This window comes from Sinocyclocheilus grahami, unplaced genomic scaffold (genome assembly GCF_001515645.1).
Source record: "Sinocyclocheilus grahami isolate Dianchi unplaced genomic scaffold, SAMN03320097.WGS_v1.1 scaffold176.1, whole genome shotgun sequence".
Classification (NCBI taxonomy): Eukaryota; Metazoa; Chordata; class Actinopteri; order Cypriniformes; family Cyprinidae; genus Sinocyclocheilus; species Sinocyclocheilus grahami.
Genome location: NW_015505355.1, coordinates 2,300,925 through 2,315,843, shown reverse-complemented (window position 1 = coordinate 2,315,843; position 14,919 = coordinate 2,300,925). Strand labels below are relative to the sequence as shown.

At 38.1% G+C, this 14,919-nt stretch overlaps 2 protein-coding genes across 2 annotated transcripts in view; both read left to right on the top strand.

Moving 5' to 3' along the window:
* The window catches only part of LOC107593838 (vacuolar protein sorting-associated protein 4B-like), a 13,955-nt gene extending 10,766 nt beyond the window's left edge, over window positions 1–3,189 (top strand). Inside the window, exon 9 of the mRNA XM_016283715.1 lies at window positions 1,890–3,189. Within this exon, the coding sequence (XP_016139201.1) occupies window positions 1,890–1,991 (102 nt within the window). The 3' untranslated portion in view covers window positions 1,992–3,189. The remainder of the gene's footprint in view (window positions 1–1,889) is intronic.
* Window positions 3,190–3,876: 687 nt separating this feature from the next.
* Window positions 3,877–14,180, top strand: LOC107593837 (3-ketodihydrosphingosine reductase-like). The gene is made up of 9 exons (XM_016283714.1): window positions 3,877–3,984; window positions 6,316–6,372; window positions 6,514–6,579; window positions 6,721–6,816; window positions 9,732–9,923; window positions 10,022–10,105; window positions 10,669–10,752; window positions 11,123–11,224; window positions 12,515–14,180. Exons 1-9 carry the CDS (start codon window positions 3,877–3,879, stop codon window positions 12,632–12,634), a joined length of 909 nt encoding a protein of 302 aa, XP_016139200.1. The 3' UTR covers window positions 12,635–14,180.
* Window positions 14,181–14,919: the final 739 nt, after the last annotated feature.

The following is a 14,919-nucleotide window of genomic DNA, read 5'->3' as shown; positions in this document are numbered from 1 at the left end:
TTGTTCTGACACAGTGTAACTCTGAGTTCTTGTCATATTTTATTGTAATTTTCTAAACTATAGCGAATAAACTGATAATGTGAGACATGTTGAAGGTGTCTGAATAAATTTAGGTTTGACTGTATCTACTTGCTAAATAAAGTTAACCAACTAACATTATACATACTCTTTTGGTTTCTGTACCCAATATTTAAAAAATTTACAAATGCAATAAAAATATTGGTATCGGTACTCGGTATCGGCAAGTACCAAAAATAAAAGTATTGGTATCGGGCAAGTACTGGAAAAAGTGGTATCGGTGCATCCCTAATAAATAAATAAATAAATATATATATGTGTGTGTGTGTGTGTGTGTGTGTGTGTGTGTGTGTGTAAATCGAGAACAGTTATTTTAAATTGTAATATTATTTTACAATATTACTCTTTTTGTTGTTTTTTGATCAAATAATTGCAGCCTTGGTAAAAAAACAAGTTTTTTTGTATTTTTTTTGTTTTTACTGAGCCCAAACTTTTTAACATTATATCTGTGTGTATTTTGGCTATTTTGCAGCATCTTTGAATGGTTCAGCTGAGTAGAATAATAATAATAATAATAATTTTATAGAATAATATAATTTTTTTGTGTTTCAAAAGAAATATTAATGCAATTAGTATTTATTAAAAAAAGTAAAACATTTATAAAAAAGATAAATTTAAAGGGTTAGTTCACCCAAAAATTAGGCTGTTTTACTCACCCCCCGAGGCATCCTAGGTGTGTATGACTTTCTTCTTTCAGACGAATCCAGTCGGAGTTATATAAAAAATTGTCCTGGCTATTCCAAGCTCTATCATTGCAGTCAGCGGATGTTGCATTGCTTCAGTCCAAAAGAAGTGAAATAAAAAGCACCCATCCATAAAAAAAAAGTGTCTCACACGGCTCCGGGGGGTGAACAAAGGCCTCCTGTAGTGAATCGATTAGATTTGTTAGAAAAATAACCATATTTAAAATGTAATAATCAATTTAATCTAGCTTGCGCTCACTGTTGTAAATGGAAGCAGTTCCGGGAGCATGACGTATGAGGTCAGCTTTGCGCATGCGCCGCTCAGAAGTGGCGCACGCGGAAGCGCAGCGGAGAGATCAAAACAAAACACAGGTCACTTATTAGAAGTACAAAACGAGGATTTGTAAAGAAGAATGTCGGAGGATTTCGATATAAGCCAAGAGGAGGCTGGTTTTCCTTTGCTAAAGTAAGGAAACTTTGCTTCTTTTGATCCTGTAAACAAATGTTGGTTTTCACGAGACTCACTGGTGCATGCGCAACGCTAAACTCATACGTCATGCTTCCGGAGCTGCTTCCGTGTTGGTGCAAGCGACTGGATTCGTCTGAAAGAAGAAAGTCCTATACACCTAGGATGCCTCGGGGGTGAGTAGAACAGCCTAATTTTCATTTTTATGTGAACTAACCCTTTAACATTTAATATAAAAATAGGAAACGGTGAATATAGTTTTTATTAGGGTTGCAAAAAGGTGGAAAATTTCCAGTAAATTTCGGAGATATTCCAGAAATTTTGGAAACTTTCCAGGATTTTTTGGAATATTCCAGGGATTTTTGGAAAGTTTCTGGAAATGTACCAGAAATTTTCCACCCCTTTGCAACCCTAGTTTTTATTATATTTAATTGTATTATTATTATTTTGGTGTTTCTTGTCTTCATTTTGAGAGAACAGTTAGTTGACAGCAAAGTGGTAGAGAGAGAGTAGGGGTGGGATCGGGAAAGTTCCACGAGCTGAGACTCAAACTTGGGACGCCCAATATTTTTATTATTTTATTTTTATTAAAAACCTGTTGAATAGCAAAACTGTTTTGGTACTTATATCAATTCCTTATCATGCTCCGCTCACACCCGCAGTCGGACATGCTGAGGTCCCTCACCAACACAAAGCCCACCGTCAACGAGCAGGATCTGGAGAAGCTGAAAAAGTTCACAGAGGACTTTGGACAGGAGGGCTGAACAGAGCCGGTCTCCCGAAACCAAAGCAAACAGATTGTGATTGTCACGTCTTCTCTCTTGCCCTTCACACGCCCCTCTCTTCCTTTCGTACCCATGCTCTTCCTCTGACCGACGAGCCCTTTCAACTCAGGCTAAAGGCTAGATGTCATTTGAAATGTGTATCTCTTCAAGCCCACCTCAGTTTTTCTTCACATGTTAATAGCTGCTCTGCCTACAAGGCTGCCATCAGTACCTTGTGACCATCATGCATCAATCCTTGAGTCTCAATCATAATTATCTGTGCTTTCTATGAATAACACAGTCAGCAGGAGCTACAACAGATGTGCTGTAAAACAATTAGCAATTATAATTTGTTCCTAAACTAATACTAATGTCAGTTTTGTTTACAGCCACATACATCTGAATGGACAATAGACGACACATGAAGACTTTCCAGCTCCGTTTTAAAATGCTTTTGTTGGCTGTGCTTTGTTTTGTAGGAGAAGAACCATTTAAATAGCTCTTGTCTGTTGTTGCAAAGACCTCTTTGGGTGCAGGTGTAGACTTCATTCACAAGGGTAGTGAGATCTGTCTTTCCGGAGCTGTGTTTTCCTTCTCGTTTGAGAAAGTCATGGTTTGAATCTGTGCATCGGGATTTGATACAACACTTAGAGATCCGCATTTAACAATTCAGGCACTCTTTACATATACTACATATGGTTTTATCTCCATGTACATCATTACTTTCAGTATATTACTGTAAAATGTGCTCTTCCTTCACCGAGATATGAGTTGCATTATATGTTGAGGGGCCAATGTTGGACGTTGGTTGTAAATTCACTTGCTGAGGCTCAACACACAACGTGCCTTCTCTGCATTTTCCTCCTGTCTGTCTCTCTCGATCTGCGTACACATAGATGCACAAATGATGCTTATTGATGGCTATATAACTGTTTTTATAGGCAGAAGGTTTGGGAATGATTGGATGATATTTGCACATTTCATTTAAAACTGTACAAACATATATATCAATCTGTATACAGCTCCTATGCACTTATAGGGTGTTTGGTTTGCCATTTAAAAACCTGTAAGACATTGTACTATTAGAATGTAGATGTGTTTGGTTTGTTTTAAGGATAAGTCTTGTTAAACAGACAGTCTAAAAGTGGTTGAGCTTGTTCATTTTAATATTCACATGTAAATAAAGGTTGAAATGAAACTAACTTGACTCATTTGTTACTTAAATGTGAATGTTTTCACACAAACTCCTAAAACGCTCATTCCCTGTCGCTCTGTCAGGTCTGTATTTTTTATTTATTTATATTTTTGATAGCGGGTTGACGGATATGCCATTGTGGGCGGTGTTTTTGGATAAAGGGCTTATGATTGAATCAAACTCGGTGGCGAAGATGGCAAAAAAAATACCATTACAACGCTCCTCAACATTACGAAAGCGACCGTTTTAACAGTTTTCCTGCTCTGGAAAGAATGTTGAACTTTGGAACTTGTAGTCCATGTTCTATAAAAGTCGCGTTATGATGCGGTAAGCGGAGGTTTAAAAAAACTACAACTCCCATAATTCCACCGCTCAAACGCAGCCAGCATCCCGTTCAAATTGCTTAGATTCTCTGTTTTGGTTCAAGTAGTGAACGGAAAGTGTTAGCTTCTGCAGTCTCACGGCTTGAATTTAGTATTTAATCTACTACACACATCACTAGATAATAACAGAGCGTAAACGGCTCGTCCGAAGGCCTGTTATCTTCTGTCCGCGAGACGGGGGAGTGTCTGGAATTGGACATTTAGCTTGTGAGCTAACGTTAGCAGCATCAGGTTAACTTGACCCATGTCCTCCGCGCTCTCACACTGGCTCTCCTTTAGCTCCTGGTGGCTGCTTCTGCCGTTCGTTATGCTCCTGGTAGTGGCTGCTTTCATCGTGGCCTTTGTGCTGCTGCTGTACATGATATCCCCGTTAATAAGCCCCAAACCGCTCAAACTGAACGGGGCCCATGTGGTGGTAAGTTCATGTAACTCTGTTATTTAAATCGGTTAGAAATAACTGCACACAGACCTCATAACATCAGAAGCAGCTAAGCTAACAAGAAACGAATGCTATAAGGTTGTTGTCAATAGGTCCTGTAGTAGTCCATCTATCGAAAAAGCCTAATAATTTAATTGCATTAACTGTCATTGTTGGTGCTTATTCATAAATTGATTAGTTATATGAATTGATAGTTGGCAAGCATAAACCTAATGATGCTGTGATCATCACTGATAATTATTCATTATGTAACTCATGCAGATGTGCATTTGACTTGATCAGTTGCTGAAACTGTTATCGCTTCAGATTGCAAATGCACATCAAATTAACTAATATTCATGTTAATAAAGGTCATATTTCACTGGAGGCCAAATAAGTGTAATTGTACTGGTTATGCAACCATCTGTTCCAGGGCAATGGACCTTTTCAAGCGGCAACTGCATGTTTGTGCATTTGCTAGGGTTCATAGTTTATCAAGAGCTCAGACTTATCTTGTTGAGCTAGAAATAGGCAATGTTTATCTGTGATGATTTCATGGGATATTTTGCAAAGCGTTGTTCATAAAATGCCTATTTTCATGTATTCATGCTTTATGCAGTTGATTGTATTCATAGAAACATCAGAATGAATTCACATAGAGCATTCATACATTTTCACAGGCAGCACACAGAATGAAAAGCCATGATTCTATTTGTTCCATTTGTTGTCGTCCATATATGCATGTTAATTTTTTTTTATTATTTATAAGTTTTAACCCTGTAAAACCTAATGTATTACCAGAAAATGTAACTTTTTATTGACACATAATTTTATTTTGATTTGACCTCTTTATTGAAACTCTAGACAAAAAAGGTGCTCATGTTGCAAAAAAAAAAAACCCCAAAAAACCTTTTATTCAAACTGAGCAAAAAACTGCAATTAGGTGCAGTTGCTGATATTTTTATGGCCAAAACGTTAAGATGAAATTACTGAAATTCTAATCAGTAAAGGTGGTGAAAAAACTATCAAATGGGCGAAAGAAGGCATGGAAGTACATTGTGTACAACAGGTAAGTATTGATCATGTTGATAATTTACAGGCCTTAGAGATTCAGTAGGCTTCATAGGGTTAAGTTTACTAACACTCTAACACTAATGAGAGTCAGTAGATATTAGCGGTGCAATGGTTCAACTTACTCACGGATCGGTTTGAATCATGGTTTTTAGGTACAGAAATTGAATAAAGTAATCTAATGTAAAATAACATTGCATATTTGACTGTATAAATTAAAGATGAATCCTTATTAAAGTTACAAAAGTTATGCAATCAAGAGCAGTGAGATATTTCCGTGTTGTTGCTGTTTGATTAACATTAAGAAAGTGCTGTCACTTTAAGAGAACGCACTGATACTGTATGTTCAGCCGACTATGTCTGCTAGGATACTCACCAAGACGGGCATTTTGACACGTCTTCTGGCTCTTTAATATTTAAACTGGCAAGGCTTAAATGAGTTTAGTTTAAACACAGATAGCAACGTGTGCTGTTCAGGTCTCATCTGTGTTATCAACACGTGATGACGGCATAAATGACAGTTATTCCAACATAAAGCACTCACATTGATCAAAGAGTGACTGGTTTGTCCACGTATTGTTTTTTTCTCTCTCTCGTCGCTCTTGTTGTAATGTATTAGGAAGCCAGAATTTGTATCCATCAACAGAAACATGCATTAGCCGAACTCTAACAAACCATATTACAGATGCATTGTCAGATTTAAGTTGAACCGCGGTCCTAGTGCATGCCGAACCGTGTGTGGAGAACGGTACGGTTTGATTTTTTACCGAGAACCGTTGCACCCCTACTGGATCTGTCACGCGCTCTATACACTAGCGTCAAAAGTTTGTGGTCAAGAATGCTCAACAAGGCTGCATTTATTTGAACAAAAATACAGTAAGAACAGTAATATTGTGAAATACTATTATACATGTATCGTTAAAGTTTTCTATTGTAATATATTTTCTAATGCAATCTATTCCTGCGATGCAAAGCTGAATTTTCAGCATCATTACTCCAGTCTTCAGGATCCTTCAGAAATCTTTCTAATATGAGGATTTGTTTTGACGAAAAGAAAGTTAAACGGACAGCGATTATCTTGATTTGGAACATTATACATGTCTTTGTCACTTTTGATCAGTATAATGCATCCTTGCTATTAATTTTCTTTTAGAAAAAAAAGTGCTGAGCCCAAACTTTTGATTGTTAGTAGACATCATAATTATCGCTGTCATTGGAAGTTATTAAATATTTGTGGGTGTACATATTTTACTACAGCACAAACTGGTTCAAGCCAAGAAAGAAGTGGAGAAATGTGCCATAAATGATAAGCAAGTATGTATTTCTTTGGTATGTTTATTTATCTTTAATTGTAAGTATGTATTTTTGGCTATATTTTTGGCTGTTGCACTCCAAATCAACTCAGAAATCTTAAATGGGCTTACCACATATGATTATTGTTATGATCACCTCTAGGTGGTGCTTTGCATTTCTGTTGATGTGTCGAAAGACTACAACCAGGTGGAGAGCGTCATAAAACAAGTATGTTTATTCCGTTTCATAAGAATGGTATGGTCAGCATTTATTCTGGTCATTGTTTTGAAACATTAACTGCTATTTATGTTTTCTTCGGATGGTTTGCGACGAGGCTGCTGACTGTTGTGTTGTGTGATTGCTACACAGGCTCAAGAGAAGCTGGGTCCTGTGGACATGCTGGTGAATTGTGCTGGGACGTCTATATCTGGGAAATTTGAGGAAGTGGAAGTCGACCGCTTTAAGGTAAGAGCAGCATATCATAGACACTCAGGTGGGCATTTTCAGATTATGCTAGTAAGAAACCACCTTGCAACACCCTCTGGCCCTCAAGAACCACTTTTAAAGAGCAGAGCACATATTTGAACATTTATTGTCATGCTGGTTTTAGTTGTAACTTAAAAAAATGTTTTTTTTTAATTAAAATATAGAAAGACAACATTATATAGATTAATTGAATGAAATTATATGCCAAAATAAAAAATTAGGCATTAACTCCGCATGTATTTTACTAACAGTGAAGTGTAACTAATGATCATTTGGTGGATAGTTTAAAAGTATTCATTATTCACCTGTATGTAGCATATTAATTTTAACACATTCATAACAGTCGCCTTAGGGTGCTATGTGTCCATGACATCTTTTATCTGAGAGAAAAAAATGCTGCTCGGGGAGACACTGAAAATAATGAATACATGTACAATGATGTAAACTAATAATTGTTTATGTTTGTTGGCAGTATTTAATTATTCATTGAATGATTATGAACTCAAATTAAGCATTACAAACCAAAATAGTATTTATTGTATTGTACCATAGACAAAACCACAAAGCTGGCATAGAGGTATGTATAATTACAAAATAAGTTTGTTATAGTTGTTATTTTTAAAGGGGTCATATGATGTTGCTAAAAATAACATTATTTTGTGTATTTGGTTTAATGAAATGTGTTTATGCGGTTTAAGGTTAAAAAAACACTATTTTCCACATACTGTACATTATTGTTTCTTCTCTATGCCCCGCCTTTCTGAAACGTGTCGATTTTTACAAAGCTCATCCGTCTGAAGAAGCGATGTGTGCTGTGATTGGCCAACTATCCAGTGCGTTGTGATTGGCCGAATACCTCAAGCGTGTGACGGAAATGTTACGTCCCTTACCATACTGTGATGCCTGTGGCAACCACATGTGACGACCCCGGGCTGGACTCTGCTTCGTCCACGGTGAAAGCCGATCCGGCGATCGACAGTGTGAAGTTTAATAAGTATTTTCTCAGCGACCAGCACGGATCAGCTCTAGGCATGACGAAGCAGATATCGTCCTCTTTTGGAAGACCAAACAAAGTAGTTTCGCTTTCACAACGAAACACACAGTGCCTTCACGACATGGCGGCAGCGGCAGCAACAATACTACAGCGAGAATAAAAGTTACGCCTTCTTTCTTTGCGTGAACATTTGGGCGGCGTTATGCAAATCTTCCCACATAGTGATGTAGACATGTGGGGGCGTGTTAGAACGAGCCGGTTTAGGGGGGCGTGGCTGACTCTTAACTTTTATAAAGAGTATCTCTTTGGATTTGAGACTTTAGTCTTTGCAACTTTACAGATCTTCTTTATGCACCAAGAGCTTGTAACACTCCAAAGAGAAAGGAAAAATTTAAATCGCATCATATAGCCCCTTTAAGAAATACATGTATGATAAAATGACGTAACTAAGTGATGAAGCTGTTTCTGCTCCAGCTCGCCGATGCACAATGGATCCAAATTCGCTCACCTAATTTTGTTCACTCCTTACTTATTCAGTGCACTCAACTATCATACACTATATAAGAATTAGTGAATGAGTAAATGAATGAATAATTGAGCAATTTTGAACTTCAGGATTACTAGTTTTTTTACTAGATTACAAGTTACAGGCTGGTGAGTTTGATCAAGGTTGGAGCTAAACTAGTGCTGGGCGGTATACCGGTTCATACCGAATACCGGTGTTTATTTTTGTTATGATATTAATTTTTTTAAATACCGCAATATCGGTGTATGTCGCTTAAACAACGTTCGGAACACGACACAGTTTGAAAGGGGTCTCTTTTCACTGTTGCACTGTGGTGAGGGAACAGCTGTATGCGTTACTAAGAGTGAAAGTTCCGAAACTGAAGCTGTAGAACTAATAGAACGTGATGACACTGAAGAACTCATCCACAATATCCACACTGACCACCACAAATATCCACCGCCCCCTGCCATCAGCTCCCGCGTCTCACACACACGAGCGTGACTTTAGCACTAGATTTAGCAACTTTCAGACCCTTTTAGCGGCTTTTTTCCATAAATATTCATACTGACAAACCTAGCAACTTTTTTTGTATAAACCTTAGCTATGGTTCAGTTGGAAGATTTCGCCAGTGCTGTCCCGCAAACGCAAGGTCTGACTTTCCCGGAGAAGTGTCGCCTCTCTCGGCGTCTGTTCTGTGCAGTGAGCGGCAGAGAAGCAGCACATTCAGTTGGCCGCACCGCAGCCGACTCGTCAATAAATGAGTACAAAACAGCGTTTCCTAGCACCTGTCGCTTACTGATTGTTTCGAATTGTAAATATGAGTGTAGTTCGTCTGTTAATATCACATGCACTTTTTAGTTTGTTGTTTTTTTTAGTTTGTTACTCAGATGCAGGCAGTGCGCTGCATGAGACAAAAAAGTAATATAGCCAAAACAACCGCATAGCCGCTCTTTAGTGTAGATGCATGCTGATTTTATCAGACGATGCCGCGATTATAAATGAGAGTGACTCCTGGTTAACATGTATTAAAAGGGGTCGTGTTTAGTCACTATTTAATGTGGTATTTTTTGACAATATTCACTCATCATGACAGTAAAATTTAGCATTCTAAGTCAATATACTGCAGTATTTCTTCTCTCAATCAGTAGAAAATATGGTAAACACCCGGTTATGCATGGAGAAAAAAAATTCCGTCACGTACCGTGAAACCGGTATAATTTTGAAAAATACAGTGATATAAATTTTTGGTCATACCGCCCAGCACTAAGCTAAACTGTGCAGGAAAGCGAGAACCACTGCTCTAGAAACGACTCTTAATACCCTAACAATTCCTCTAGCATTATAATGGTGAGAAATCTGTTCTGAGGTGAAGTGTGTGCTCTCTTTAAACAGAAACTGATGGAGGTGAACTATCTGGGCAGCGTTTACCCCACCCGGGCAGTGGTCACCACTATGAAGGAAAGGCGGATGGGCCGCATCATGTTTGTGTCGTCACAGGCAGGGCAGATCGGCCTCTTTGGCTACACGGCCTACTCACCGTCCAAATTCGCCCTGCGTGGTCTGGCTGAGGCCTTACAGATGGAGGTGAGTGTGTGTATGCGTTATGCTCGCTCAGTATCTACCACATTACAGTCCGTTGAAACTTTGATTTTAATTTAGTCTCTCGTCCTGATCTTTCCTAGATGAAGCCCTATAATATCTATGTAACTGTGGCGTATCCTCCAGACACTGACACTCCAGGTTTTGCGGAAGAGAGTAAGACTAAGGTGAGATAATAGATGTTTTTTTTCCTTAATAGAATTAGTCTCTGAATAATAAATACCTGGAATATTAGAATAGAACATTAATATTAATAGAATATTTAAAAGTGAAGGATTTCTAATAATGCGGGTCGGTGCTCTGTTAAATAGTTGGATCTTTCTTTTTGAATTTTAAAAATATATGGAGTGCTAATATTGGGTGGCTTTTTGTCTCTGCAAAAAGCAATGCTGGATAAAACATTTTGCTAACACTTTATTTTAAGGACCAATGCTCACTCTTAGCTAGTTGCTTATTAACATGCATATTCCTAGAATACTGGCTGTTTATTAGTATTTATAAAGCACATATTAATGCCATATTCTGCGTGAGCATATTTTAGATCCTTTCATCTCTACCCCATACCTAAACTTAACAAATACCTTACTAACTATTAATAAGCAGCAATTTAGAAGTTTATTGAGGCAAAAGTCATAGTTAATAGTTAGTTAATAGTGAGAATTGTGACCAATTATTTTTTTTTTGCCCTGCCTATGTTTTATTCTTCTGGTTTTGACTCTCTATTTGGCAGCCTCTGGAGACTAAGTTAATTTCAGAAACATCTGGAGTCTGTCAGCCTGAGCAAGTAGCAAAAATTGTGGTGAAGGATGCAGTGGTAAGTAGGGATTGGTCAAGATCGTCAACTACCCATCCAACAATAGTTGAATTCTGATCATTTTCTCACACTTGTGTCAGTCCAGACTTGTATGACTTCATTTCTTCTGCATGTGGAACACAAAATAAGTTATTTTGAGAAAAAAAAAAAATCTTAATTTTGGGTGAACTATATCTTTAACACACTAGTCAATTTTGATAACCTTCTGCTCCTTCAATTAAATCTGTTGATTTAATAAATCACATTTGATTTTTTTTCTAATTCAGTTTGATATTAAGCCTAAATCATACTACTAATTATATATTTTATATAACATTATATAATATAAAGTATAATACTGTAATAACTATTGTTGTCTGTTCACTCACAGCAGGGAAATTTCACCAGCTCATTTGGACCCGATGGCTACATGCTGTCAGCGCTGACCTGTGGGATGTCACCTGTTACCTCCATCACTGAGGGGCTGCAGCAGGTACGGCCCATCACAAAACACTGAGAGTCTGAGTCTAGTGCAACTGTATCATCATATTTGACTCGCTGACAATACCTTAGGAGATGGAAATGGACGACTCCTCCCTTTTCACGTAAATTATTTCTGTATCGTGTGCCTTTCATCGTCCTGCTTGGCCTTTGTATCTTAGTAACACCATGTTTGCATTCAGCTTTCGTGGGGCTATTTGAGTCAATCACAGTCTTAGATATTCCCTTTGAAGATTTTAATGAGCCTCTTGACTTTTGCCCAGCTCTACACTGACTTAAAACTCTTTCAAATCTGAGGAATAAACCTGAGAGATCAGCCAGATGGCATTGTTTTACTCCTCCTTTTTTATGAATTCCTTTGAAGAATAGAAGATATAGTCACAGCAGATTTTTTAAGTAAAACAGATTCAGATGTTATCAGCATGGTGAAGAAGGAATCTTTGTGCGCAGAACTCTACAAATCATTTAGGCCAAAACAATTTACCTACCAATAACAGTTTATAACCATTTTTTAATCCTTTCTTTGACATTCAGCATATTTTCCATATATGTGAAGAAAGTCTGCAGATTCAGTCTGTGGCCGTGTGTCTTTTATTACTTCTATTCTTCTATTCTTTGTCTTGTTGACAAAATTATTATGAGGTTTCTAAATCAGTCCAGCTGTTTGATGTCATGGCAACTACCCACAGTTTGGATTCTGTGCAATTTTTAACCTAATAAGAAATGTACAAAATCTGTTTTTAAAAGTAGATGGATGGATAGATTTGTGGGTAGGTTAGAGATGGATAGATAGATAGATAGATAGAATATCTAAGCAGATGGATAGATAAATAGATAGATGGGTGGATGGATGAATAGACAGAATATCTAAGCAGATAGATAGATGGATGGATAGACAGAATATCCAAGTAGATAGATGGGTGGATGGATAGATAAATAAATAGATGGCTGTATGGATGGATAGACCGAATATCTAAGTAGGTGGATAGATAGATAGGTAGATGGGATGGATGGATGGACAGAATATCTAAGTAGGTGGATAGATAGATAGATAGATAGATAGATAGATAGATAGATAGATAGATAGATGGATGGATGGATAGACAGAATATCTAAGTAGATGGATGGATAGATAGGTAGGTAGATAGATTTTTCTGTGTGGATGGATGGATGGATGGATGGATGGATGGATGGATGGATGGATGGATAGATAGGTAGGTAGATAGATTTTGTTGTTTTTCTGTGATGTGTTCAGATGGTCATATTATGTCACTCTGTCCAGATTGTGACGATGGGGTTGTTCCGCACCATCGCTCTCTTCTACCTGGGCAGCTTCGACAGCATCGTCCGCCGCTGCATGATCCAGAGAGAACAGTCCAAAGCAGCAGACAAGAGGGAGTAGCACCAGCATTCCCACCACATGCACCTCCATCACCTCCGTCAGCACCACTAACACACACACACACACACACACACACCTCACAGCACGCACCGCCCGTCCCGGCAGACGTGTTCAAATGGGTAGAAGAGGTCCACCCTGACAAAACACCGTTTTTGCTCATTTGTTTCAGTAGACCTGTAATAGGCGTCCATCTTTCATGAATTGTCTTTCAGGACCCCTATCATTCCAGTGCATGCTGCATCAATATTTCAAGCTCTTTAAAACAATCAAATTTATATGCATTGAAATGATTTACTCTTTGACTCTCACTGCCTCTAGTACATTCTCTCGTTTATGAAAGTTTGTGGTTGTTCTCAAAACCACATACTATCTGAGTTCTTGTTCTAGCCTGTTGGCGTAATGCTATTTCAACACTAGAATTAATTTCAGTCAACTTTTATTTATATTGAGATGTTACCATTTGCCCTATAGGTAAAACAAATCTGTATAGGTGAAGAACAACAACTTCACTTCCTTATGTTACAGTGAGGTGAAAAACTGTTCTTTTGACTGGTCTGTGATGTTCGTGGTCAAGCACTGTATCTTCCTGCTTTTAGATTTCATAGTTTTAAGGTACGGATACAGGACATCTGTGTTTTCGGATGAAACAGCCTGAGTCTGCCACTCTGCCTTATCGTCTTTGCTCTGTGTGGGGGTTTCTGAAGGAAATGTTTACCTTATAAATGTGCGTGCGAGTGTGTATGTATATTTGTCTGCTTGTACGCATGCGTTTAGGTGACCTCAGGGGCTTCTAAGAGTTCACTGAACTGAAAAATGGGTCAGGATAAGCCATTGCGGTGGTTAAAGGCTCACTGGCTCGAGTCAGTGCACCTCTCTGCCAACAGGTGGAGCTGGAGATCCAAACGGATCAGGTGTAACCTGAGCAAAAGCCTACATGTGCAGCAGCTCGTGTTAAAAGCTGATCTAGAATCAGTCATAGTCGGATGGTTCCACGTCCACAACCCCAGAACTCTGTAGTATTGAAGGGTGAATAAATGTGAGTACATCGAGTGTTCACGCAGGCATTTCAAATACTGTAGATGTTGTGAAGCTTGATCAGATTTGGACACCAAAACAAGCAATATGGCTTCCACAAGTCAAGTGAATTTCCTCGTGCTCTGCTCTGTCGTAACGTAAAATGGATGGTTCCAGCATATAAACTGTGTTTTCTGATTTAGGCCTTCCAAACTTGCCCCTTGTCCTTGTTGCGAGTCGTACCTTACTGACAACACAATAGCTAGAGAGAAAATGACACTTACTAATGCTGTTGTAATATTCACCTTTCTCACTGTCACAAGCAAACAGGGAGCATGTGATGTGATCACACCCTACAGTTATGCGAGCGGATGTTTATGAAGAGTCCATCTCTTGAATGCCTGAATGCACAGAAAAGAGTCCATTAAAGTGATAGTTCACCCAAAAATTAACATTCTGTTATTATTTACTCACCCTCATGTTCTTCCAAACCCGTAGGACTTTCTGTTTTCGGTAGAACACAAAAGGAGAAGTTTAGTGGAATGTTCATGCTGCTCCTTTCCTTACAGTGAAAGTGAATGGGGCCTGCAAAGCTCCAAAATAAACAAAAAAATGTGTGTAAAAGTGATCCATATGAGATGCAATCTTTTTTTATTTCTTCTGAAAAAGCACGATTGATTTGTGTGAGAAACAGAAAAATGTAAGTCCCTTGAATTAAAGATATTGAATATGCAGTACATGAGATTTGAGAGTTATGGCATAGGTACAGTTTTCTGAGTATTGAGTTAAATTTTTGGCTTCTTATGGCTTCAAGACATCAAATATAGTGTGCATGATTCGTATTAACTACTTTAATGGTGCTTTTTTCATTTTGTGGAAAAGAGCAGCGTAAACATTTGTCTAAATTTCTCTTTTCCGTTCCACAGAAAAAGAAAATCCTACCGTTTTGGAATGCCATGAGTGTGAATAAATGATGACAGAATTTTCATTTGTGGTTGAAGTAGCACTTTCATTCAATACAATGTTTTCTATGCTGCTCTGTTTTTCCTAGAACATACCTGCAAACTCGTCCCCTTTGTTTTTTGATGCCTAATAGTGATTATAAGCACAGCGCTGTACAGGGGTAACCGCTGTATTACTGCTTTCCCATAACGTATGTAATCATTTTAATAGCTTGTAACGTGGTTATCCATTGCTGTTTTTGTCAGAACTGTAACATGTTTAAATCATAGCGTGATGGTCATTTTAGAGTTTAGGTTACCATACACATA

Coding starts and splice junctions, on each gene's coding strand:
- LOC107593837 (XM_016283714.1), top strand. CDS start 3,877: ATGCTCCTGGTAGTGGCTGCTTTCATCGTGGCCTTTGTGCTGCTGCTG. Junction 3,985..6,315: donor TGAACGGGGCCCATGTGGTG/GTAAGTTCATGT, acceptor ATTTTACTACAG/CACAAACTGGTTCAAGCCAA. Junction 10,753..11,122: donor TTGTGGTGAAGGATGCAGTG/GTAAGTAGGGAT, acceptor GTTCACTCACAG/CAGGGAAATTTCACCAGCTC.